Below are 26,253 nucleotides of genomic sequence, written 5' to 3'. Positions count from 1 at the left end.
CATTTACAGTTCTTGACGTTAGAATTATAAGGTTCTATTAAAAACATTTGTCAAAATTTAGTTTTTTTACATAGTCTGATCCATTAGGTGTTTATTAATGCCTGTGTGGGGTTATTTTTAAAATGTTGACATTTTTTAGTTAGTAATTCATAAAATACAAAGGTTCCATCTCACAAAACATAATGGAATGTAAAAACTTTGACGCTCAATATCTCTGAACTACCCTAGACGGAGATAAAACCGTATAATTCTAAGCTCACGAGTTGTCACAAAGAAAACAATAGGCAATGCACTCCACCTCCAATGGAAATATGTTGAATTATTATTTGTTTGATGTGTTGAATACTTATTTTCCCCACTGTACAGTATAGCCCTTGATTCTTCATGAATAATTACTTAATAAGAAAAAGAAGCTTCACTTAGAAATGCTTCACAAGCTTAGTTCAATCAGAGGTTTTATTCATCTGTCTTACCCCAGCAGAACCCAAATGATAAGCTTGTTTTACCCCATTGTTTGTAAAACATGGTTAAAACTATCATCATGGATGGTCAGTCATTGCATCAATAGTTCTGTCTATGAATTTGAGAGTGGTTACGGTACATTTCTCCAGCCAAAAATAAAACATGCTCAACTCTTAATAAAGTTCAGTTTTAATTCAAGTGTTTTGGGGTGCTGTGTAGGCCAGGGTTGAACAAAAACCACAGATGAGATGTGTGTCTCAGGTGTGTGTCTCAGTTAGTATCGGTTCCTTTAGAACCCCAAAGCTTAATTTCTAGTGGCAAAATATAAAGTAAACATAAAAGTGTATTTTAAAAAGAAACACCAGTGAACTGAAGTGACCTGAAGCACTGAAGAATTTACGACTTTCTACAATGTAAGCTTGCCTTTGATTTCACCGAAACCAGTCTGAATTCCTCTCACCCTCCTCTTTCCTGTCTCCATGGGTAAACACAATGTAATTGTATGAGTTTCAAGTTTTATTGTTAGTCAAGATAAATAAAGTGACAATAGTTATAAGACAGGACACAATTTAGCAGTACAAATAGTAAAAAATAGTAGGCTACAAGTAGAAATGTCATGAGTATTGCACTCGGTGGCGGTGGGTATAAGAGGTAGTATTGAGTAAAGTGACTGTGCATATACATGGGGTGTGCTTGTTAAGGGTAGGTAGTTCATTCATACACATGGGGTGTGCTTGGGGATAATAGTCATTGTTCTCAATGGGCTTGTTTATGAGCCTGATCGCCTGGAGGAAGTAGCTGTTGGTTAGCCCCTGAGGCTTCGTCTGTGTGTGTGTGTGTGTGTGTGTGTGTGTGTGTGTGTGTGTGTGTATGAGGGCATCTGTGCGTGCATGCACGTGTGTGTGTGCATGCGAGTGTCTGTGTGTGTGCGTGCGTGTGTGCGTGCGTGCGAGTGTGTGTGTGTGCATGCGTGTGTGTGTGTGAGTGTGTGTGTGTGTTTACTACTACCGTAATCTGGTCAGTCTGGTCATGTGAGACATCACCAGGAACCAGTTTATTTTTTTCAAGTTTCACCTGAGAGAGAGAGAGAGAGAGAGAGAGAGAGAGAGAGAGAGAGAGAGAGAGAGAGAGAGAGAGAGAGAGAGAGAGAGAGAGAGAGAGAGGCGGGTGGGTGTTTCACAATTTGACAAAGTAGTTTGTCATTGTCAAACTGTACTCCACTGTACAGGCTGTTACATTCTCCCGCTCACTCTCCCCATCACCTCCGTCTCTCCCACTACTCTCCTTTCATCCTACCAGGGGTCCCTGAGAAGAACCACAGAGCGTCACAATGGTGTCACGGGGGAAACAAATGCTGGGCCTGGTCCTGGCCATCCTCGGCTTCCTGGGCAGCATCGTCATCTGCGCTCTCCCTACCTGGAAAGTGACGGCCTTCATCGGGTCCAACATCGTCACGGCGCAGGTGATCTGGGAGGGCATGTGGATGAACTGCGTGACCCAGAGCACGGGCCAGATGCAGTGTAAGGTGTACGACTCCCTCCTGGCTTTGCCCCCGGACCTGCAGGCCGCCAGAGCTCTGATCATCATCGCCATCATCGCCGGCGTGTTCGGGATCCTGCTGGGCGTCTCGGGGGGGAAGTGCACCAACTTCGTGGACGACGAGAGGACCAAGTGCAAAGTGGCCATCGCCAGTGGCATCGTCTTCATCATCGCGGGCATCCTGGTCCTGGTCCCCGTGTGCTGGACGGCCAACACCGTCATCAGGGACTTCTACAACCCCACGCTCATCAGCGCCCAGAAGAGGGAGCTGGGGGCGTCACTCTACATCGGCTGGGGCTGCGCGGGGCTCCTGTTCCTGGGCGGGGGGCTCCTGTGCAGCTCCTGCCCCCCCAGCGACGAGGAGGACTACGACGTGAAGTATTCCAAGGCCCGCTCCGTGGCTCGATCCGTGGACAGCAGCAAGGCGTACGTGTAGAAGAGACCAGACCAGCACTGTGGGGTTTAGAGACCAGAGATTCTGAGAGTCAGAGAGTCTGGTAGGAACAGGGCAGGGAGAGGACATAAGGGGGGCTGGTTTAGAGTGGTGGTCCCAGGGAAATGGACTGACTGTTAACTGTGATAACACAGTGAGATATGGGCATATTATGTGAGTAATTAGTCAGTGTCACAACCATTGAATGTTTGTCAGTGCCAAGACCGTTGTGTCTAGAGTAAGCCCTCCATGCGTATGCTTGTACCTTTAATGTAAATAAGTGATGTTATTCATTATGCAATTCCAGTGAATTTCTAAATTCTGAGAAATATCTACTGTACCTTCCAGCATTATAAGAAGTGCGCAGGACTGATTTATGAAATATGATATTGGACACTCTCTCTCAAAACAGTTCTGGCAACAGTTGGAATTGAAGAGCTTTTACTTTTACTGTAACGTACATTTTGTTTTATACTGTATATGTTTGTAAGTCAGTCATTTGTTTTGCCATATGGAATTTGGTTTCAGCTATGCTGTGTATCAGACTCAATACTACAATATGTTATTTCAATGCAAAGCTTAAGAAATATATTACTCAAAATAAAAAAATATTAAAAATATCTATGTTTTCAAATCTGTAAAAAGTTATTTTTTGTGTATCAATTGAATGTCTCTTTTCTTTACAACTCATGACAACTTTCTGAATTTCTGTTACTCAGAGGCATACCACAGTCACCAATACAACTCGCTGGGCAGACGCTCATCTGAAGTATTTGAACATGAAGGAATCTGTGCAAACAGGTTCTGTTACTAAGAGATAACAATGTGGCCAGGCAGGGGGAAGGAGGGAGAGGTTTTGTGTGTGTGTGTGTGAGTGTGTGTGTGTGTGTGTGTCTGTCTGCCTGAGTGTCTGTCTGTCTGTCTGTCTGTCTGTCTGTCTGTCTGTCTGCCTAAGTGTGTGTCTATCAACGTTTATTTATATTATGCACAGGATACAGACGTAAACGATGCAATGAAATGCTTGCTATGAGCTACTACTCAACAATACAGAAAATATCAAGGAGAAGAAATGCAAATACAAATAATGCTAAATGGTAAATAGCCAAATGGTCTGCTAAATAAAATATAAAAAATAATAACAATTACACAGTAGGCAATAAGGAACTAAGTCAATAATAATAATAATAATAATAATAATAATAATAATAATAATAATAATATGACTACTACCACTACTACTACTACTACTACTACTAATAATAATAATAATAATAATAATAATAATAATAACAGTGATAACAAACAATAATGCATAATACGTGCAGCGCATTGGATATGGTGGAAATTATACAGATAAATTGTATAAATATAGCAGCAATAATGGACGTGAGTGTACATGTGTGTGTGTGTGTGTGTGTGTGTGTGTGTGTGTGTGTGTGTGTGTGTGTGTGTGTGCGTGTGTGTGTGTGTGTGTGTGTGTGTGTGTGTGTGCGTGTGTGTGTGTGTGTGTGTGTGTGTGTGAGGTTTCAAGTAGTGTTGTGTGTGAGTGTGAGGTTTCAAGTAGTGTTGGCGGGCCAAAGGAATACACAACCTCAAACCTCAATAGATTGGGGCATAGGCAAGATAGACAGGAGGGCTCACTGTACATGTTCAATGATGCTGTACTGTAGTGGACCATCTCAGACTCTGTAGTAGTAACCACTCCATTCATTCATTCACTTATTGTCCATTGAGTGTATGATTATGATATGAGGTGGGGACAGAGAAAACTGTTTGCATACATTCTTCATCCTACACTTTAAAAGCAATTTTAATGAATCCAGTTTTTCTGGATAAATAAAAAAAGAAAATAACCAAGCACTATGCTATTGACCCCCTCTCCTGTGTTTGTATGTATGCAGGTTAAACATGGGTGGGATACACAAGATCTTATCTCCAATGACTACAGACAGATGGCTAGTATCCCCAAGCACGTCCCGTGTATACGGTATACCTGCCCTCCAGCACACAGTCACTTACACCCACAAGAGGTTCACAACCGGTTCTTCTGAACACCATCTTTTGTTTGAACAAAAGGTATTGTCTCTCAGGAGATCCTGTTACACCCTAAAATACCCATCCACACACACACACACAGACAGACAGACAGACACACACACACACACACACACACACACACACACACACTCTGCTTCATCATACCTTGCTTCAGGCTCCACCCTCAGAGAAGAATCTCACCAAGCCACAATAGAAAAGGAGGTTGGATGATGTCACAGCTATCATAGCCATACCCACCTATGCCTCTCTCTCTCTCTCTCTCTCCCTCTCCCTTGCTCTCATCCTCAGGGGTGGTTTCTACACCGACACCCAGGTGGATACTCTTCAGGTGAGAGAGAGAGGGACGACAAAACTGGGAGCGCTGCTTAGAGAGAGAGAGAGAGAGAGAGAGAGAGAGAGAGAGAGAGAGAGAGAGAGAGAGAAGGGGGAGTGAGAGAGCAGGAAATGTTATGTCAGTAAACAGATGTAGCAGAACAGGTATCCAGATACACCTGTAGTCAGGTAAGAGCTGCTGAGAGCGTGGCCTGTTAGTAGGCAGGCAGGCAGGGCAGGGAACTGTGCTCTCTGGAGACCTTCTCTACACAACAACAAGCCTGGGAGAGGAAGAGGAGAGAAAGGCAGGTGAGAGAGAGGAAGTGATGTAACTGAACAAATATCACCGACAATTACCCAAGGACTTGGAGGCAGAACGACACCGGCGGATCTGCCTTGGAGTGTGTGAAAAGGACTGTGTTGTGAGCCTTTGGGGGGGGGAACCAACTGAAGACTCCAGTTTACAGACAGAGGGATCCTGAGGGGGGGGGAGCCAGTGAGTCTGAGTCGTCGTCTCCGCCACCATCACCATGGCTACTCTGGGGATGCAGATGCTGGCCAGCGCCCTGTGCCTGCTGGGCTGGGTGGGGGTCATCGCCAGCTGTGTCATGCCCATGTGGCGGGTCACGGCCTTTGTGGGCAGCACCATCGTGACCTCCCAGACCATCTGGGAAGGCATCTGGATGAGCTGCGTGGCTCAGGCCACGGGACAGATCTCGTGCAAGCCGTACGAGTCCCTCCTGGCCCTGAGCCCCGACCTGCAGGCCGCCCGGGCGCTCACCGTCCTGGCCATCGCCACGGGCGCCGGGGGCCTCCTGTTGGCCTTCGTCGGGGGGAAGTGCACGCGCTTCCTGGACGAGGCGGGGAAGGGGGAGGCGGCCAAAGGCAGAGTCGCCGTGGCGGCCGGGGCGGTGCTGATCGCCACGGGGGTCCTGTGTCTGATCCCCACCTCGTGGGCCGCGTCGGCGGTGGTGCGGAAGTTCTATAGCTCCTCCATCGACGCGCAGAAGAGGGAGATAGGAGCGTGTCTGTACATCGGATGGGGGGCGTCCATCCTGCTGATCCTGGGAGGGGGGCTCTTCATCAACTCCTCCTGCCCCCTGAAGGCCCACGAGGACGACAAGAGCCCCTCCGTCCGCTACCTCGTCGTCCGCTCCTCCAACGCAGGGGGAGGGTCCAGCCAGGGAGCCTCGCAGCGCAGCAGAGGACCGTCACAACCCGGCGGACCAGTGTCCGCGAGGTCTATCAGCAAGGACAGGGCCTCTCAGCCCAGAGGACTGGTGCATACGAGGCCTCCCTGGGAGGAGGAGGTGTCTGTGGTTGAGCAGGAGAACAGGCCAGGGTCTGGGGCTAGTAAGACACCGTCCACAAAGTCTCAGCTGAAGAGACTTGAGACAGGGTCGACCAAATCGGAGCAGAGCGACGGAGCGTCGACGACGAAGTCCCAGCTGAAACGAGCTGGATCTGAAGAGAGTCTGGCAGAGTCGGCCAAGTCGGAGGCCATGTCCTCAAACGCTGCAAAGACATACATATGAGAGCTCACACGCACGCACACACACACACACACACACACACACAACACACACATACACACACACACACACACACAACATACACATACACACAACACACACACACACACACACAAACATACACGAATATGGACGTGAACATATATTGAAGTACAACTGTATATGAGCTCTTTGGAAATGCATGTACAGTACTTGTTTCCTTGATTATTTGTTTTATGTGTATCAGTTGTAATATATGAGAGAAAGATGAGATAAGACATAAGCTGTAGAATGATAGTGACAATATTAGAAGGACGTACTGGATGCAAGTTTAATTGGTTTGCTTTTGTTACAATAATAATGTATTTGAGTTATACAAGCTGTCTATTCCCTTGTATGTGAATATCAACTATGAGCCTTTATCATAATCACACTTTATACTGTGCAACTGTTTCTGTACACTTTATACTGTACAACTGTTTACATGATGTTCATTGGGACTGTTACAATAAAGGCTTCTCTGAATTTGTTAGATTTTCAAAGTTTGTTTCAAAGTCTGTTTTCCCAAAGCAAAAACACATGAGAAGAACAACTTTAACTTTAGTGTATACTCAAAACTGAGACAAAATACTTAGACCACTGTTACAGTACAGTAGTTACATCCATTTCTAAAAAAGTAAAAGTTATTTCTTGTATCGTAAAATGGACGATACTGTCCATTTTGTAGCTGTATGCTACCGTGTGAAATGGCCAACCTCAAAATGGTGTTTCTGTGAGTAGTGAAATAACCATGGCTACAAAGTCCATCCTCCAGCATCCCCTGTGCTTTGACACTCCATCTACAACCAGACAAACCGGTTTGACAGAGAGTGAGTTTAGACCAATGGTTTGTGTTTTTCAAGGATTCAAATGTAGTTTCACGTACATGTACACAAGGCATCCATGTGTTGCTATGGTTTTGTTTATTCAAATATTGTATTTGTGTTTTCTGTTCATCTTGCACATTACGTCTGACAGACCATAGATACTGTACTTATTGATCCTTAAACTGTTGACAAACACATGCTGTGTTTTTATAAAGCAACATGTTTGAGTTGCCTCTTTTTGGAACCTGCGGCTATTAGTCATGAGGGTCCAAAGTTATGAGCTTCAAATACGAAGCAAATATATAGTGTCAAAGGTCAAATACAAAACAAGTCTACCAGATGAACAATTTGTATTTGAATGTCTATGGAGACAGAGTAGTCTTTAAAACTCAAATGAAAGGATACTTGGATCTTATCACATTATTTCACCTTTACAGTGTCCTACATTAATGGCCAAACTATGCGTGGTAACGTTTCCGGAATGATTGCCAGTAAATGCAGATTATGTCATCTGATTCTGGAGAATGGAGAATGTGAGTATCGAGGGTGTGGTAGTGTCTGCAATGACTGAAAGGTGAAACCTCGGGCTCTCACTGGTGGACTATGCAGAACGCCTGGCCTAATGAGCAGAGCTGCAGTTTCTCTATGCTCTATAGGGTAAAGGGGCATTGGGTTACGTTTAATGGAACATACAGTTGTTGTGTAGTTTCATTAATTATGTACTCCTCTCTTCGACCCTCAACTGTTCACTGAGATCACAGGGGGCGGCTGTGGCTCAGGAGCTAGAACCGGCGTCAAGGTCGGCAGTTCCGGCTGGCCACGTGTCGAGGTGTCCTTGGGCAAGACACGGAACACCAAATTGCTCCCAATGAGCGGGCCGGCGCCTTGCATTGCGGTAGCTTACCGCCATTGGTGTGTGAATGTGTGTGTGTGAATGGGTGAATGAGAGGACATTGTGAAGCGCTTTGGAATAAGGCTCTATATAAGTACAGTCCATTTAGATCCAACAACCAAGGTCCAAGGTCACCTACTTCGAAAAAAAGGTTGATGACATTAGCAGCACCTTCTCACCCACTCGGCCTGGCCTATCATCTTTTTCCCCCCTCTTCCCTGATGAGATTCTCACACTGATCACATCCAAGCGGGCAACCACCTACCCTCTCGATCCCATTCCCTCCCCTCTTCTCCAATCCATTTCCTCTGACTTCCTTCCTTACCGTACCACCGTAATCAACTCCTCCTTGTCCACAGGATCTGTCCCGGCTGCCTTCAAGATAGCCAGAGTCAAGCCTCTCCTCAACAAACCTACCCTTGACCCGTCCTCTGTCCACAACTACAGACCGGTATCCCTTCTCTCCTTCCCTTCCAAAACCCTTGAACGTGCTGCATCTACTGACGGACTATCTCCGGAACATCTGGACCCCCACCAACCCGGCTTCAAGGCTGGGCACTCCACTGAGACTGCTCTCCTTGCTGTCACGGAGGCCCTCCACTCTGCTCAAGCTTCCTCTCTCTCCTCTGTTCTCATTCTCCTCGACCTGTCTGCTGCCTTCGACACAGTCAACCACCAGATCCTTCTGGATTTGCGCACATTTACAGTAGACAGACACAGAGTGGAAGAAGTTTCAGAAGATTTAGGTACAGCAGTTCTCCAGAGGTTTCATAACAGCTCTCCAAAGGCTCATTAGAAAGGAATTGTTTGTATACATTGTGTATTGCCTTTATCTATTTTATTGAACTTACAAATAACAAAATTACATATAAATATTAATAATTATTTAATTAGATCTTCTGTACATATTCACAGCCCCATCTTCAGTACAGATACACAGTCCCAGGAATTCAGTCAATGTATGTCCAATTCATTTGCATTAGTCTTGAATGTTGTTGATTTCCTGTCCAGGTTATTGTAAATGCCTCCTGTATAGAGCCAATGGGCACCAGGTATGTTACTGTACAGCTAGTCTCCTGTAGAGGTAAACAGTTCCAGGTATGTATCCCTCCTCCTGCTCTGACACAGCCTTCTCCCAGTCCTCCACCTGGGTGACCTCCACCCGCTCCCAGAGCCCCTCCCCCTCCATCAGCGCCAGCTCACACTCCAAGGCTGCCTTGTACTCCACGTTGTCGTGGTTACCTCTGGTTGTCATGCAGACGTAGCCACCTGGGACAGGTAACAACACGGCGGTGGTTAGTTTGTTTGTGTTTTTCATATGATTTCAATCTGTCTGTTTATCTCAATAGATTGATCTGTGCTCACTTTCTTTATGCACAGTGTTGACATAAAACAACATAAAACTGCAACCCCCCCCCCCCCCCAAAAAAAAGTGTATTGTTTGGGTTCATTTTTGACTGACATGATTTCATCTTCAGTCAATCGATTATGAAACAAAGACAACCTTAAGAGGCAAACATACAGTAAGGCCTGAGTACAGATTCTCAGTGATGTAGAGCCTTACCTGATTTGGTGGCCTTACACAGGTCTCTGACGACACCTACTGGTACCTGACCAACACTCAGGGAGCCGACAATAACAACCACGTCAAACGAGCCTGTGTGGGGGGGGGGGGGAGGAAGCATGGAGGAGGAAGCATGAGTAAGAACATGTGTTGTGGAGGAAAACAACACAGAGACAGGTGAAGCTCCCCTCTCTGTGAATTGAGGTGTCAAGCTTCAAATATATACAAAGTACATACATTTAGAAATGTCCCTATTCAGAGCAAATGGTCATAGAAATTATTTAGGGCAAAGGTCAGAAAGTATAAATGATATGAAATCTATATATATAGAGATAATATAATACATAATATATGCCATTTAGCTGACACTTTTATCCAAAGCGACTTGCACTGCAGTGAGTGCCTACATTTTCCAGTATATTTGGTCCCAGCGGGAACTGAACGCCCCAGCTTAAGCATTGTTAGTGCCATGCTCTGCCAACTGTGCCGAAGAGTACTGGATGAATTACTGAAGACAGACAGTTAAGATTATTCACACATTAATTACCCTCATTATCAGTTATGCACATTAAGTTCAATGTTCAATGTACTGTATTAATACCATCTTGGACAGGTAGTGATTTCTCTCCCAGCATGCATTGGCTGAGGTCCTGATAGAGGCCCGTCTTATTGGCCTGTTCCAGCATAGCCTTACTCCCATCAATGCCAACGAAATGGCTGAAGCCCAGCCTGTTCATCTACACCAGGGGAGACGGGGACAACATGGAAGATATGATGACACGTTATTAAATGTCAGATATATTAATTCAGTCAAACGTTCCAACTGTTTATATTTATGATAGATGTTAGTATATTCACTATGCGAATACCCATAATCTGTACATAACCCATCACCTATACACTATGCGTATATCCTGTAAATCATTGCTATTTATAAAACTGTATATATTGATTGGTAAATTGACCTGTACACACTGTTGCATCTCTATTTATCTCTATATAGTCCAACCTAATAGTATAGTTTTACCCAACATGCAAATGTCATCCGTGCATACCCCCCCCCCCTCCAACCTACTGTACATATCCTTTGTTTTTCTGTGTGATTTGAGTGTGATTTTGTGTGATTTGAAACCTGCTCGTGTAATTTGTAAATTGAATTTTTGTATTCCACCTTCTTACTCTTGTAGCACATCTTAGGAGCCGGCAGTAACATTTCACTGTACATTGTACCTGTACGATATGCACGTAACAAATAAAATTTACTTTGACTTTGACAACTGTTTCCAACACTTGACGTTTGTTTCATAATGCTCTCCGTGATCTATTTTTTCATCTGCGATTGAAAGCGAACTTGACCTAAATCTATAGAATAAAGGGGAGTGTGGTTGTGGGCTCACCTGTACAGCGACCAATCCAGTACCACAGGCCACGTCCAAAACTCTCGCCTTCTCATGATCACCTTGGAATCTGGAGGACAGGCAGTTTGCAGCAAGACTTGGGGCCCGGTAGTCCAGTATAGCCACATCCTAGTTGAATCATCACAGGGGGTTAGAGAATCCAAAGGTGAGAAATTGGACCATAGTATGCTGACAACCTACATTCAGTGTCACGGTCATGGTGGTCACAAGTTATCCATTTATCCATGACTATCTTTTCAGTAGGTCCTCCAAGTGAATATGGTGTTGATAACCTCTATCCTATTATGTATATGGGATGGCTCTGTTGCACATACTGTTTGAATGAGGTAAGGTGGGTCCTCTGTGATTCAGCATGGCTCCTCGTTACCTGTTCATAGTTCTCTGCCCAGGTGTTGTAGAAGCCAACTTTATCTCCAGTTCCTGTGTTCTTGTGGCAAGATAGGATGACCTTCTTCACTTCTTCCAACGTTCTAGTGACATCTGCCATCCTGCAATCCTTGAAGCAAAGTAATTACATTCACAAGTGTAACATGTGAACATGTGGAACAAAAATCTAATAGCTGCCTAATGTTAAAGAATAAGAATAAGAATAATACAGGTCAGATACAATAGGCTATAGACCAAAATACATTAATTAAACCAGATTACACATGAAATTCAGGCCTATAGATTTGACAGAGAAGCATAGATCACTTTCTCCTGCTATGACTGGTGGATAGCTGATTCACTTACGTAGTCAAATGTACTGATTGTAAATCGCTTTGGAATACGTCTGGAATAATGCCAAAAATGTAAATGCAAAACTTCAGTGGCGATGAGCACCTTTCAATACAAGCCCGTTGACACGCTAAAACTCTCTACATTACGGACACTACATTACGTACACTACATTACGTACACTACATTACGTACACTACATTACGTACACTACATTACGTACACTACATTACGTGCTACAAAGTTGCACAGGACTGCACACTGTTCGAACTGCTAACATCTCAACTCTCGCGAGAAAAGACGTGATTTCTCTCCCCCCCCCCCCCTCCTGGTGTAACTCAGTCAAAACAAAAGCTTCTGGAAAGTCGCAGTAGGCTAGTTAGCTTAGGTACGTGTTCAGTTTCTGTCGCCCGTTATATTCACTACAACTTGTTTAAAAAGTGACAATTGTAGTAGTTTAGTGTTCAATATGGACGTTTGGAAAACACTTCGTTCGTCTCACAACTTTTTAATATGGTCCGTTTTCTTGTTCGCTTGCTGGTAAGCCAGAAGCTAGCTAGCTTAGCATAGAGAAAGTATCCCAATCAAATCTCAGTTTTTCCTATGTTCAGAAGTTGATCACTTTTTCTCCAGTGACTGGGCCTTTAGCTGCGACGTTGGAAGGTATGATAATCGCTCAAGATTTACAGAGTAACCTACTTTATGAAGCCTACATCAAATGTTGGAGATGGCCTAACTTTCCCCATGCATGATCATAATTATTGCAACATGTTCATTGACATTGGTATCAAGCAAAAAATCATAAACAAATGGTAGGAGTTAGAGTAAGTGTGTTTACGATGCTTATGTCCAGGATAGATGGCAATCCAACATGCATGGGAAAGCAGTGGTCATGTCAGAGACCCTGGTCATGACATGGAATTGTTGTGGTTGATTGTTGTGGTTGATGTGTATGCTGTTGTTGTTTTTTTAACCTCCTTAGGTATCTCATCAAGCTTCAACAACTTCCTCAAAATGTCGATTCTAGGATTAAAAAAGAAACAACCCAAGACTTTTAAAGTCAAAGTCATCACTATGGATGCTGAAATGGAGTTTAGCTGTGAGGTAATGAATGATGTTTAGCATTACCGCAATGATGCATTTGGCTATACACAGCATCAACAGTCAGCCAGAATAAATCTCTCTCTCTCTCTCTCTCTCTCTCTCTCTCTCTCTCTCAGGTGAAATGGAAAGGGAAAGACCTGTTTGATCTGGTGTGTCGGACAGTTGGTTTGAGGGAAACCTGGTTCTTTGGCCTCAGGTACACGGTGAAGGACACCTATGCCTGGCTGAAAACAGAGAAACGAGTGAGTGAGGCAATGGAGGGAGGTATAAAGGGAATACATCTGTCCTATTTCGAATCAGGCAGTCTCAGAGACATCAAGGAGCGGACAGGAAAACTAAGCCGATGTTCAGATGTGACTGTAGACCTAAGTAGTAGCTTGGGCTAAATATCAGATTCTAAGGACGCTGCATAGACACTGGAATGGAGTATTTCGTTATTAGATATTATGACCGAGATGCTTTCAGAAAGGTTATCTCGTAATCGTTGATGATTTTCAAATACTGGGTCTTACTAAGACATTATATGTGTCACGGCCTCACAGTGGTTCTATGTTTGTGTGTCAAGGTTTTGGATCAAGAGGTCCCGAAGGACTCTCCCATTACATTTCACTTCCTGGCCAAATTCTTCCCAGAGAAGGTGGAAGAGGAGTTGGTCCAGGAAATCACACAGCACCTGTTCTTCCTGCAGGTAAAATAACATCCTCATGTCTGTTAGATTTGCTGTTTTCAGTTGAGGAAATAAATAATTGCGGTGTTACCTAGATAGGTGTTGAAATGTACTTTGCTGCCACCTGAAGCATGTGACACGTTGTAGTGTTTTGGTCTGCATGTCAGCATCCGATTTAATGTTAATCTTTCAAAAAAATGTGAATACATTTCTGTGTTGTTGAAAATGACACATCGCTAGTCAACTAACCCAGCTTGTTTTGTGAGCCTGCTAACAATGTAAAGTAGTGTTATAGTTAACTAGGTAGCAGTGGGGATTACTCACCGAATCCATTGCGTTGCAGTATTTTGGCTTGACTAGCGAGTTTGTGTTGTGATCTTCAACAACGTTGAAATGTATTTCCATGTTTCAAAATAAAAGTCTGAACATTTTTCATTGGTTGCCGACATGCGGACCAAAACACCTGAATGTGTCACATATGATGACCCTTCCTCCTCATGGCCAAATTCTAACTTGAGATGTGTGTTGTTGTTGTGGAGCGGTACTAGGAGGACTGTGTATTCTTTTACTCGAGAAGTTTGGATTCACACGCGTGTCTTTGATTGTCTTTAGGTGAAGAAGCAGATTTTAGACGAGGAGATATTCTGCTCCCCTGAAGCATCTGTTCTCCTGGCATCATACGCTGTTCAAGCCAAGGTAAACGTCTCTCAGAGTTAATGTTCTCCAAACCCAACATGTTATTCCTTACAAACTGGCTCTGGTCTTCAAGGCTTCTTCTAATGGAATTTTGAATTTGTTTCAATTTGAATTTTATTCCGATGTATGCGTTTATGATGCGTTTACCCTGAACCTGATCATGTCGTTGTATTCATCAGTATTCTTCAATTTAAGGATCTAACACGTCTCTCTTGTTTTCTACAGTATGGGGACTATGACCCAAACTTTCACAAGCCAGGGTTCCTGGCCCAAGATGAGCTCTTACCTAAAAGAGTAAGTAGCCTCTAGGCTCTGTGTGTGTGTGTGTGTGTGTGTGTGTGTGTGTGTGTGTGTGTGTGTCTCTGTGTGTACGTGATCGTGATCGTGTACAAGCAAGCATGTAATCATCTGTTTTACATTTGTGTGTCTATGGTGTGTTACGACCTGGCTCGAGGCCATAACAAAAATGGAGACACACACCAGATAAAGGATCTATAATGAATGCCCCCCAGGTTCTGATGCAGTACCAGATGACAGCAGACATGTGGGAGGAGAAGATCACGGCCTGGTATGCAGAGCACAGAGGCATCGCCAGGTAAGAGTGTTTACATACGAGCCATGGCTACCAGACAAGTCTGAACCTGCACCCATAGTGGAATGCTTTCATTCACAGGAATCAGAGGAACTATTATACCTCGTCACGGCTGAGTCAACGGTCCACAGCTAAATGTGTTTTTGTTTGATAGCCGTACATCCTTACGTGTAATAAGCATATTGTTTTTTTATTAAGTATTTATTCATATTTCTCCCCTTCTACCATACTCAGGGATGAAGCTGAGATGGATTATCTGAAGATAGCCCAGGACCTGGAGATGTACGGAGTCAGCTACTTTGCAATTACTGTGAGTGGATACTCTGACAAAATGTATTTTGACTGAAATGTTGGGTCTATGAGAGGTGTAGGAATTTCACCCGTGTGAAATAAGATGTCTTGCAGTTCCCCAAACGCTTCTAGTCCAGAAACAAGTGTTATTGTCTAAGCAAAATAGTACTGTATGGTACACTGTATACTGGGTAACGAATGGCAGTTCAATTCCCCTTATTCATTGTTCCCATATGGTGACTAGACAGACCTGTTTGAGAGCATTTTCTTTCTTTCTTTTTAAATATACATTTATTTTTTTATACAAAAATACCTTTCCTTAAGGACTGTGTGCCAGTTTTTCTTTGTCTGATCAGTGACTGACAGTCTCGACTGCACAAGGCAACTTAACGTTATACTATTTGTAAACATGATGTATTGCTGCTTTGCCAATGATTTTCCACAGCAAAATAAGAGGGACACAGACCTTCTCCTGGGGGTAGATGCCCAGGGTCTCCACATCTACCAACCCAACAGCAAACTCAACCCCAACAAGTCCTTCCCCTGGAGCGGCATCCGCAACATCTCCTACAGCGAGAAGGAGGTAACTACGGTGAATACACTTCTGTCAATAACAACAACCAGGGGGCGTAGCAGTTAGAAAAGGGGGTATTGTATTGTATTACTGCTACTCAACCGCCACCCCTATTGGTCCTGTGTGGCTCAGTTGGTAGACCATGACACGAGCAATGCTAAGGTTGTGGGTTCGACTCCCGCTGGGACTATATACAGTGCCCTCCGTAAGTAATGGGACAGTGAAGCATTTCCTCTTGTCACTATACTCCCAAAGATTGAATTTGAAATCAGTTACATTTGTCAGCTTTTATTAAAAGGTATGTTTTTCCCAATTCACAAAACATTACAGGTTTTATACATAGTTCACTATGTGCCAAGAAAATAAATGCATGCTCAATTGGATTTAAATCTGAAAATTAGTAACCTCCCACAGAAAACTTCCCAAGTTGCTATGGCAGTATGTTTTGGGGCATTGTCTTACTGTTTGATGAAGCACCATCCAATGAGTTCGGAGGCATTTGTTTGTACTTGCAGACAAGATGTTTCTGTACACTTCCGAATACATTCTGTTGCTGCCGGCAACGGTTACATCATCAGTTTAGCCCATTCTAGTAGCAGGTATACATGCCCAAAGCATAACACCCCCTACACCAAGTTTCACAGATGAGGCTGTATACTGTAAATACTTTTTAGCAAACTGTAGCCTGACCATCCTGTTTGAGGATAACTAGTGGTTTACCCCTCACACTGAGCCTCTGTAGTTCCACTAGTGACGTGTTCTGGGCTGGTCGTCTCTGACACGTTCACGCCTACAGATCAGCGTTCCTCAGTGGTTTTGGGGGTTTTCTTAATTATGGTGACTGAGCATTCCTCGGTCATTCACTGTAGCATTCTTCCTTGGTCTACCAGCCCGTTTGCTGAGCTCACCAGTATGTATTTTTGGTTTTAGTATTTTGTCACGCCTAGTTTTGTCTATTTATAATTATTCAATTTATTTCAGATTTACAGCCTAATTATGGCTTCCTTGATTTTCATTGACACCTCGTTGGTCCTCATGTTGACAGACACCAATAGCAGACTCCAAAGGCAAACGCCTAGAATCAATAGTAGACATTGACAGCTGCCTCAGGCCTGCACAGCTAATGTGACGGACCACACCTGACTAACCAGAAACACCTGTCAACACAATTATCCCAATACGTTTAGTGTCCTGAAATAGAACTCTGTATAGAAAGTGTTGTCATTTCTAAATGATAAAACCAATATGTAATAATAATAATAGTAACTTTTTATTTGTATAGCGCTTTTCCTTCAAACGTTGCAGCTCAAAGTGCTCCAATCATTATATAATTATAATTTAATGATTTTGTTCATTTAAAGGCAATATTAAAAAGATGGGTTTTTAGTCTTGGTTGTACACAAAAACAATCTACACAAAGCACAGAATCTATACTTGAAACTCATATTATACAATTCCATTTTACAGGCTTTGAGTGTAGAGCCAAAAGAAGAAAAAGTGCTTCACTGTCCCATTACTTACAAAGGGCACTCTATATACAAAGTGTAGACTACTACACTATATGTTATTATAATGCAGATCCAGATGTATAACACTGCCCTCCCCTGTTGCAGTTTACAATAAAGCCTCTGGACAAGAAGAAGGATGTGTTTAAGTTCTACTCCTCCCAGCTGAGAGTCAACAAACTGGTAGGTTACTGATCTGATTTGCGTTGGCAGAAGAGCTGCTGGCCTTAAGCCGACCCTCCTAATCACGCGCCTCTCTGTGTGTGTTCAGATCCTGCAGCTGTGCCTCTCTGTGTGTGTTCAGATCCTGCAGCTGTGCATCATCTCTCTGTGTGTGTTCAGATCCTGCAGCTGTGCCTCTCTGTGTGTGTTCAGATCCTGCAGCTGTGCCTCTCTGTGTGTGTTCAGATCCTGCAGCTGTGCCTCTCTGTGTGTGTTCAGATCCTGCAGCTGTGCCTCTCTGTGTGTGTTCAGATCCTGCAGCTGTGCCTCTCTGTGTGTGTTCAGATCCTGCAGCTGTGCATCATCTCTCTGTGTGTGTTCAGATCCTGCAGCTGTGCATCATCTCTCTGTGTGTGTTCAGATCCTGCAGCTGTGCCTCTCTGTGTGTGTTCAGATCCTGCAGCTGTGCCTCTCTGTGTGTGTTCAGATCCTGCAGCTGTGCCTCTCTGTGTGTGTTCAGATCCTGCAGCTGTGCATCTCTGTGTGTGTTCAGATCCTGCAGCTGTGCCTCTCTGTGTGTGTTCAGATCCTGCAGCTGTGCCTCTCTGTGTGTGTTCAGATCCTGCAGCTGTGCCTCTCTGTGTGTGTTCAGATCCTGCAGCTGTGCCTCTCTGTGTGTGTTCAGATCCTGCAGCTGTGCCTCTCTGTGTGTGTTCAGATCCTGCAGCTGTGCCTCTCTGTGTGTGTTCAGATCCTGCAGCTGTGCCTCTCTGTGTGTGTTCAGATCCTGCAGCTGTGCATCGGGAACCACGACCTGTTCATGAGGAGGAGGAAGGTGGACTCTATCGAGGTGCAGCAGATGAAGGCTCAGGCCAAGGAGGAGAAGGCCCGCAAGAAGGTCAGCTCTCAACCAGGGACTTACTCATTGATTAACTGATTGATTGATTGATCGATTGATTGGGCCATACAAACGTGATTAATTGTTTAATGGAATTCATTTTCAGAAAAAGTGCGGTGGGGCTAGTGAAAAAACAGAAACAAAGTGAAAAGTGATAGAAACATTGTGCTACATTTCAGTCTGGTTATTCAATTGTAGGGATGTACCAGAATACGAATGTGCACGAATAATGAGATTGAAACAGATACAATTACAGTGCCTTTCAAAGTGTTCACCCCCTTGGACTTTTTCCACATTTTGTTGTGCTACAACCGCACTTTAAAATAAGAGTTAAAATACAGTTAATTGAGATCTTTTTGTCAGTGATATGGCCTTAGTCTTAGAAGAAGATGTAGGAGAACATATACTTTGTTTACCCCTGAGGGGAAAGCCCTCATCACCCCCTGACAACACATGCACACTCCCAGGAAGAACACGGGGTCATCCCCTGTCAGGCACCCCTGAGGGGAAAGCCCTCATCACCCCCTGACGACACATGCACACTCCCAGGAAGAACACAGGGTCATCCCCGGTCAGGCACCCCTGAGGGGAAAGCCCTCATCACCCCCTGACAACACATGCACACTCCCAGGAAGAACACAGGGTCATCCCCTGTCAGGCACCCCTGAGGGGAAAGCCCTCATCACCCCCTGACGACACATGCACACTCCCAGGAAGAACACAGGGTCATCCCCGGTCAGGCACCCCTGAGGGGAAAGCCCTCATCACCCCCTGACAACACATGCACACTCCCAGGAAGAACACAGGGTCATCCCCGGTCAGGCACCCCTGAGGGGAAAGCCCTCATCACCCCCTGACAACACATGCACACTCCCAGGAAGAACACAGGGTCATCCCCGGTCAGGCACCCCTGCTCAAGGGCAGTGTATATCTTAGATGTGATGCCAACAACCCTCCAGTCACCAGCTCACCTCTGGCTCCCTCCTGGGGTGGGGATTGGGGGGGGAATAAATAAAATACAACTTTGCCTTCTTGGTGCAACAACACAACAAAATAAATAGATTCTGGATCTGTTGACAGTTGTTGGTTGTGAACGGTGTTGTCTGACCTGTGATTGGCTGTGCCGCAGGTGGAGCGTCAGATCCTGGCTCGGGAGAAGCAGATGAGGGAGGAGGCGGAGCGGGCGAAGGAGGAGATGGAGCGGCGGTTGTTCCAGCTGCAGGACGAGGCGCGGCTGGCCAACGAGGCGCTGGTGAGGGAGGGGGGCGGTCTGAGGGAGGGGGAGGTGGTGAGGGAGAGGATGGTCTGAGGGAGGGGGAGGTGAGGGAGAGGATGGTCTGAGGGAGGGGGAGGTGAGGGAGGCGGTCTGAGGGAGGGGGAGGTGGTGAGGGAGAGGATGGTCTGAGGGAGGGGGAGGTGAGGGAGGCGGTCTGAGGGAGGGGGAGGTGGTGAGGGAGAGGATGGTCTGAGGGAGGGGGAGGTGAGGGAGGCGGTCTGAGGGAGGGGGAGGTGGTGAGGGAGAGGATGGTCTGAGGGAGGGGGAGGTGAGGGAGGCGGTCTGAGGGAGGGGGAGGTGGTGAGGGAGAGGATGGTCTGAGGGAGGGGGAGGTGAGGGAGAGGATGGTCTGAGAGAGGGGGAGGTGAGGGAGAGGATGGTCTGAGAGAGGGGGAGGTGAGGGAGAGGATGGTCTGAGGGAGGTGGTGAGGGAGAGGATGGTCTGAGGGAGGTGGTGAGGGAGAGGATGGTCTGAGGGAGGGGGTGGTGGTGAGGGAGAGTATGGTCTGAGGGAGGGGGAGGTGAGGGAGAGGATGGTCTGAGGGAGGGGGGAGGTGGTGAGGGAGAGGATGGTCTGAGGGAGGTGGTGAGGGAGAGGATGGTCTGAGGGAGGGGGTGACTCAGGATTAAGATGAACGCTTAATAGCTGTTCAGGAAAGTGTCAATATGTGTTAATTTTAAAACCTACCACTGTAACTGAGTGTATGATACAGTAGGTATAGTATATCGTGCCCTGCATAAGTAATGGGACAGTGAACACTTTATAATGGGACAGTGAACACCTCCTATTTCAGGGCACCAAAGGTGACGGGACAGATTCAGCACTCATGTTTTAGTATTTGGTCGACAATCCTTTGCACGCAATACTGCCTGAAGTCTGCTACCCATAGACCCCACCAGCCTCTGCAGCCTTACTGACACCATGGTTAGCAGTACAGGCGTTGAAGGAGTGGTGTCTGTCTGTCTGTCTGTCTGTCCAGCTGCGTTCGGAGGAGACCGCCGACCTGCTGGCAGAGAAGGCCCAGATCGCCGAAGAGGAGGCCAAGCTGCTGGCCCACAAGGCCGCTGACGCCGAGCAGGAGAGGCAGAGGTTAGAGGTCACCGCCCTCAAGACCAAGGAGGAGAAGAGGATGATGGAGCAGAAGATGAGAGAGGCGGAGCAGCTGGCCGTCAAGCTGGTGGAGCAGTCTGAGAGGAGGTACGGACGCTGTCGTTGTCGTCACCTAGTAGTAGTGAGGGTAGTGGTGGTCTAGTGGATAGTGAGTTGGACTTGTGATCGGAAGGTTGTGAGTTCAAATCCCGCCTGAAACCACACCACTACTAGTGTGCCCTTGAGTAAGGCACTTAGCCCTCAGTTACTCCAGGGGGAATGTCCCTGTAATTCGTAATTGTAAATCGCTTTGGATTAAAAGCGTCTGCTAAATGGCAAAATTATTATTAATTATTAATTATTAATTATTAGTAGTAGCTCTGAATGGGTGGTTTACCTTTCATCTCCTTCTCTACCTCTTCCTCTCTCTTTTTCTGTCCTCCTGCTTTACTTCTAACATTCTCTTTGGTGTGGTTTGAACTCCTCTCCTCCAGGTCGAAGGAGGCGGATCATCTCAAGCAGGACCTGACTGAGGCCAAGGACGCAGAGAGGAGAGCCAAGCAGAAGCTGCTGGAGATCACCAAGACCACGTACCCGGTACCTACAACAACAACCACCTCTACCACCTCTCCACATAACCAAACACAGCACTATGCTCCCAATTAGAGTGATGGAGAACTGAGGTGTCCCCTCAGACTGTGCACCATATGCCCTCAAAGAGATCACCACACCTGCTCTCCTCAATAGTCTCTTAACTGCCTCTACGTGTGTGTGTGTGTGTGTGTGTGTGTGTGTGTGTGTGTGTGTGTGTGTGTGTGTGTGTGTGTGTGTGTGTGTGCGTGTCTCTGTGTGTGCCTCTGTGTGTGCCTCTGTGTGTGTGTGTGTGTGTGTCTCTCTCTCTGTGTGTTTGTGTGTCTCTGTGTGTGTCTCTGTGTGTGTCTCTGTGTGTGTCTCTGTGTGTGTGTGTGTGTGTGTGTGTGTGTGTGTCTAGCTCATAGCAGCCTACTCCACCCCCCCTCCTCCCCCCGAGGGAGGGGACCTGGCCCTGGAGTCTGCATCGATGCGGATCGACTTCAAAGACTCGGACATGAAGAGACTCTCCATGGAGATAGAGAGGGAGAGGTGAGCCGCCCGAGCCTAACGTGATTCTCTCATACCGCTGGTGGTACTTTACCCTCTCCTCTCTCTGCCTCCTCCTACCCAGGCTGGTGGTACTTTACCCTCTCCTCTCTCTGCCTCCTCCTACCCAGGCTGGTGGTACTTTACCCTCTCCTCTCTCTGCCTCCTCCTACCCAGGCTGGTGGTACTTTACCCTCTCCTCTCTCTGCCCTCCTACCCAGGCTGGTGGTACTTTACCCTCTCCTCTCTCTGCCCCCCTCCCCAGGCTGGAGTACATGGAGAAGAGCAAGCACCTGCAGGACCAGCTGAAGGAGCTCAAGAATGAGATCGAGTCTCTGAAGCTGGAGGAGCAGCAGCAGCAGGCGGTCTACAGCCTCCGCAACGAGGCCCGAGGCTACCCCCCCGAGCCCCCCTACATGCCCCACAGCAACGTAAGACTGAGACCCTACCCCCCACCCCACACCCCACAATAAACGCAAATGCACGTTTATTTGCGTACCTGCGATGGGGGCCCTCGCAATGTTGACCACCCTGAAATCCCCCATGTGTACCGCACAGCAACGTGACAATTACCCTAACCCAGTGGTTCTCAAACCTCTCCTCGGGGACCACCAGCCGTTCCACATATTTGATCTGTTTTACCACCAGCACAGCACACCTGATTCAACTAATCAAGTGCAAAGCAATTATGGTTTGTACTTGATTAGTTGAATCAGGTGTGTTCAGGTGGTGGAACAGATCAAATATGTGGAACGGCTGGTGGTCCCCGAGGAGAGGGTTGAGAACCACTGCCCTAACCCCTCCATTTATAGCCCACCACAACATACGTCCTCCCCTCCCGTTCCCTACAATTGTTGCTTTGTTGTAGTTTCTTCCATTACAGTCTCTCTGTGTCAGCTGTTGCCCCAGTATGGAATGTTTCTTATTTAGTCTGAATGATAAAGAGCCCTCTGATTGTACTGTACTGTTACCATGGTTACCAGGACATCTACAGTAAACATACCGGTAACCCTGGGTAAAGCTTAGCACTTGGAAATGTGAATTCTGGAAAGTGTATTGTGTTACTTTACTGAAATGGATTTGTCCTCCAAAGACAGGAAGTCTTAATAGCTCGGCCAGCAATTGAATTATATGATTGAGTTGTTTTATGACCAGGCTACCGTCTAAGTCTTTTCCTCATCGCATTATGTTTCCCTCATGAATCATCACTTGGCTGAAACTGTTTTTTTTGTTTTGTTTTGTTTTTTGTTTTTTCCAGAGAAACTCTGCATACATGGCTCAGATGGCCTTCTTTGAGGAAGTGTGATCCGACCGCCATTGGACGAAAGAGAAGGAAGGACCTCATCAGATGTGACTACCAAGATGTGCCTATTCATATATATGGTGTTATGTATGTTTTGTATCTGACGAGAGAAACACTCACACACTCCGCTTACAGTGACACACCCCCAAAAAGACTGAAAGTGTGATTTGGAAAGACTTTCCCCAAACAGCATGTGGGACTGCTTGCACACATGCTCATTGTACACCCGTACGACAACACTACAGGTTTTCCTCAAGTTTGACTGTTTTTTGTTTTGTTTTTAACATGATATACAGATCCTGTATATATCACATGCCGCCCCCTAACTCTACCCGTTACCTGGCGTTGTGCGTTGTGCTTGTGTGTTGATGGATTGATTTTTGTTTCAAAGGGACACCTGTTAGAGTATGGTAGATTTATGACTGAGGCCTTTTATCCTACATTTTCACACACACACACACACACACACACACACACAACAGTATACTACTACACTACGCAGCGGTGTGCCTTTGGAGAGTGTGTCTCCCCTCAGGGACCTGGAAGATGAGGTGTCTAAAGCTGAATGAGCTTCAGGTGTCATGCTCCACGTCCACGTATCAACAGTGTTACATATTCAGTGTCTTGTTGTTGTGCTTGTTGTTGTGACTTAGTGTTTGGGTTGGCTTTACTGAGAGCAACATGCACATCTCTTGAATCTCCACCGCCTCATATTATGTTTGGCAGAGATGCTCCGAGCGCCTAACCATTATCACTTCAACAACGGTCATTTCAAGTATTTTTGTGTGTTAATTATTTGTATTTTAGACTATTGACGTGCCTTAAACTTTATTTGTTATCTTTGTCTCTGTGTTGCAGAGGTTGGTTATGCAGTCCCCCCATGCACACGTGCATTTGAGACCTGCCTGGAGTGCACTGCACCTCAGGGTAGAAGGCTTTTATTGCTTTTTCAGGCAGAGGCTTTTTCAGTCCACTTTTCTACCATCAAGCATCTCTCAGGACTTGTTTCTATTGATCTAATAGGAGTGGGTAGTAGGTCATGGTTGGGGGATAATTAGATTTTAATGTATTCACGTAAAAGCTTCTAATTTTCAGTTAATTGAGAAATCATTGAAAATAAATGCTCTATTTGCAATCATTGATTTGTTATTTCAATTTACTTCTTGAATTAACTGAAATCGAACTGACCCCAAGTTGCCTTTAACCACTGGTCAGTTATATTTTCATCCCCATGATGATTCAGGTTTGGATGAGCCTTCGTGTAGTCTGATCTGAGATTAGTGGATAGCTGCAACTTTAACCTGGAGTGAGGTGATCCTGTACTTGAGGTGAGGTGGTTAAGAGGTGGTTATAATGACATCATAACCCCCCCCACACTGACGAGGATCATCATTCAACTCCCATCAAGACTGTCATATCAGATTAAGACGAAAGAAGTATGATGTGGTTTTCACACGACTGATTATGATCAATCTGGCAATGTCAATCAAGCTACTGTACATAGTAAGTTCATAATGATGTCAGCCTTGAGGTAGAAAGACATTGTTAATAACATTATGAACAACACATTTTCAGTGTGTAGATTTGAGCTCTAAAATAGTGCAAAATGGCCATGATGAATCGGTAGAAATCAAGGAATGCGATCAGATGATAAAGACCTTGGAAGAGCATTGTTTTAGTCCCAACAAAGTGCTTTCTCAAATCTGGTGTCATGGACGAGCACTGGCGTTTACGTACCTATTTTACGTTTTGTTTGTTTACAAAGATATGCACAAAATTGCTATTAAAAAAACATAGCGCGTGTACATTTTCAGTGTGGCCGGAGAGGGCAGCAAAGCGTAAGACTACATGCTACACCTTTAAGTTACTGCAGTGGAGACAATGTTTTTCTTTTGGTGTGTTTCTCATTTGCTTTGTGCCGTGTCCATTATTGCTTTAGCTCAGAGGAATACTCACATTTTTAAAAGGGAAAATATTCAGATCCTAGAGATATGGAGAGGTGGTTTTGTGGTGCTTAAGGTTGCGGGTCAGTTCCATTATTACACAGTGAGCCCATTTAAATATCAACGCTAACTGAAAAGAATGGACAATTGTTTTTATTGTTGTTTTCGTAGAAATGGAATTGATCTCAAACCGTGCCATGATTTGGATCAGAGCCAATGCTTGCGTGGTCAGATGTTCTGATGGTAAATTGCATGGCAGCTTGTGCAACATTGCAAGGCTGAGGTTTGTGTTTGCGTTGTCAGTTTTCATATATGCGCAACATGTATACACTCTCTCTCTCTTATTTTTTCTCTACTCCTCTTGCCATAGCACACTCTCCAGTCAGCACAGAAATGTCTGATGATTATATAAGTAAGTAGAATATTGGTTGCTGTAAACTTGTTTGTAAACTGCATTGCCCTTTATCTGTATTTTTATGAAACTAAACTTGTGTCTTACTGCTGTTGACAACCATTCCTGCTTCCTCCTCCTCTTCCTCCTCCTCATCGGCATCACGTGTTAATCAGCTTTAATTGTCTTAAGAATCATGTCACTTTAAGAGGAGAAGAAGCAACTGTTCATGTTTTAGTGAATGACCGCAGATGCCAATCTATTATGTACAGGGTTCACCACCCATAGTCAGGGACACATGATAGCAAGTCACAATTGTCAAAAAAAAGTAATAATCCATTTTGGCGGGTATGTTGGTACTGTCATGATGGATGCTGTCAAAGGGCTTTAGTATTGCTTCTGTATCACATGAAAACATTCTGCAAATAAACAAACATGAAAACATGCTTTCCCTCTCTCCAAATGATGTCGTTTCTGTCATTCCGATGGATAACTTTACAAAGAGGCTGTTTTCTCAGATTTTCCAGTAGAGGGCACAAGGGAATCAGACACTCTGCTCCTGGGTGGTGTTCCACAAAACACGATTTACACCTAATTCAGGCTTGTTTTCATAATTCGTAATCATTCATTTCTGATCGAGTTCCTTTCCCTGAATGTGGCTGAAATGATTTGCTGTTTGGTTGCTATGCAACTGGTAGCGACCAGGTTTGCGGTCTGGTTTAAGTGAGATGTGTGTCAAAAAATTTCTCACAGGTGGAAACTAAATCCCGAACGACAGTGTGTGTGAGACATGGGGGAGTGGCTGTGTGTGTGTGTGTGTGTGTGTGTGAGACATGGGGAGTGGACGTCCCAGAGTCAGTGAGAGGCGGG

At 45.3% G+C, this 26,253-nt stretch overlaps 4 protein-coding genes across 4 annotated transcripts; 3 read left to right on the top strand and 1 right to left on the bottom strand.

The window, feature by feature from the left end:
- Positions 1-1,792: 1,792 nt before the first annotated feature.
- Positions 1,793-2,437, top strand: LOC308174971 (claudin-4-like; the record flags this gene model as incomplete). The annotated part of the gene is made up of 1 exon (XM_080550083.1): positions 1,793-2,437. One exon carries the CDS (start codon positions 1,793-1,795, stop codon positions 2,435-2,437), a length of 645 nt encoding a protein of 214 aa, XP_080406209.1.
- Positions 2,438-5,334: 2,897 nt separating this feature from the next.
- LOC308174464 (claudin-4-like) lies at positions 5,335-6,339 on the top strand (the record flags this gene model as incomplete). The annotated part of the gene is made up of 1 exon (XM_080549543.1): positions 5,335-6,339. The coding sequence occupies one exon, from the start codon at positions 5,335-5,337 to the stop codon at positions 6,337-6,339; it is 1,005 nt and encodes a 334-aa protein (XP_080405669.1).
- A 2,726-nt stretch (positions 6,340-9,065) lies between these two features.
- mettl27 (methyltransferase like 27) lies at positions 9,066-11,923 on the bottom strand. The gene is made up of 6 exons (XM_080549742.1): positions 11,788-11,923; positions 11,423-11,551; positions 11,035-11,163; positions 10,239-10,374; positions 9,638-9,730; positions 9,066-9,342 (listed from the first exon to the last, which is right to left on the bottom strand). The coding sequence occupies exons 2-6, from the start codon at positions 11,540-11,542 to the stop codon at positions 9,131-9,133; spliced, it is 690 nt and encodes a 229-aa protein (XP_080405868.1). The 5' UTR covers positions 11,543-11,551; positions 11,788-11,923; the 3' UTR covers positions 9,066-9,130.
- An 863-nt stretch (positions 11,924-12,786) lies between these two features.
- On the top strand, positions 12,787-25,738 carry nf2b (NF2, moesin-ezrin-radixin like (MERLIN) tumor suppressor b; the record flags this gene model as incomplete). Its single annotated transcript, XM_080549589.1, has 16 exons — positions 12,787-12,876; positions 12,993-13,118; positions 13,442-13,564; positions 14,156-14,239; positions 14,465-14,533; positions 14,752-14,834; positions 15,066-15,141; positions 15,568-15,714; positions 17,310-17,384; positions 18,148-18,261; positions 19,391-19,513; positions 20,518-20,735; positions 21,122-21,224; positions 21,619-21,749; positions 22,012-22,177; positions 23,005-25,738. 16 exons carry the CDS (start codon positions 12,787-12,789, stop codon positions 23,050-23,052), a joined length of 1,776 nt encoding a protein of 591 aa, XP_080405715.1. The 3' UTR covers positions 23,053-25,738.
- Positions 25,739-26,253: the final 515 nt, after the last annotated feature.

This window comes from Nansenia antarctica, assembly GCF_963989245.1.
Source record: "Nansenia antarctica genome assembly, chromosome: 20".
In the NCBI taxonomy this organism is placed as follows: domain Eukaryota; kingdom Metazoa; phylum Chordata; class Actinopteri; order Argentiniformes; family Microstomatidae; genus Nansenia; species Nansenia antarctica.
The sequence above is the reverse complement of the archived record's forward strand: the minus strand, read 5'-3'. Positions and strand labels throughout refer to the sequence as shown.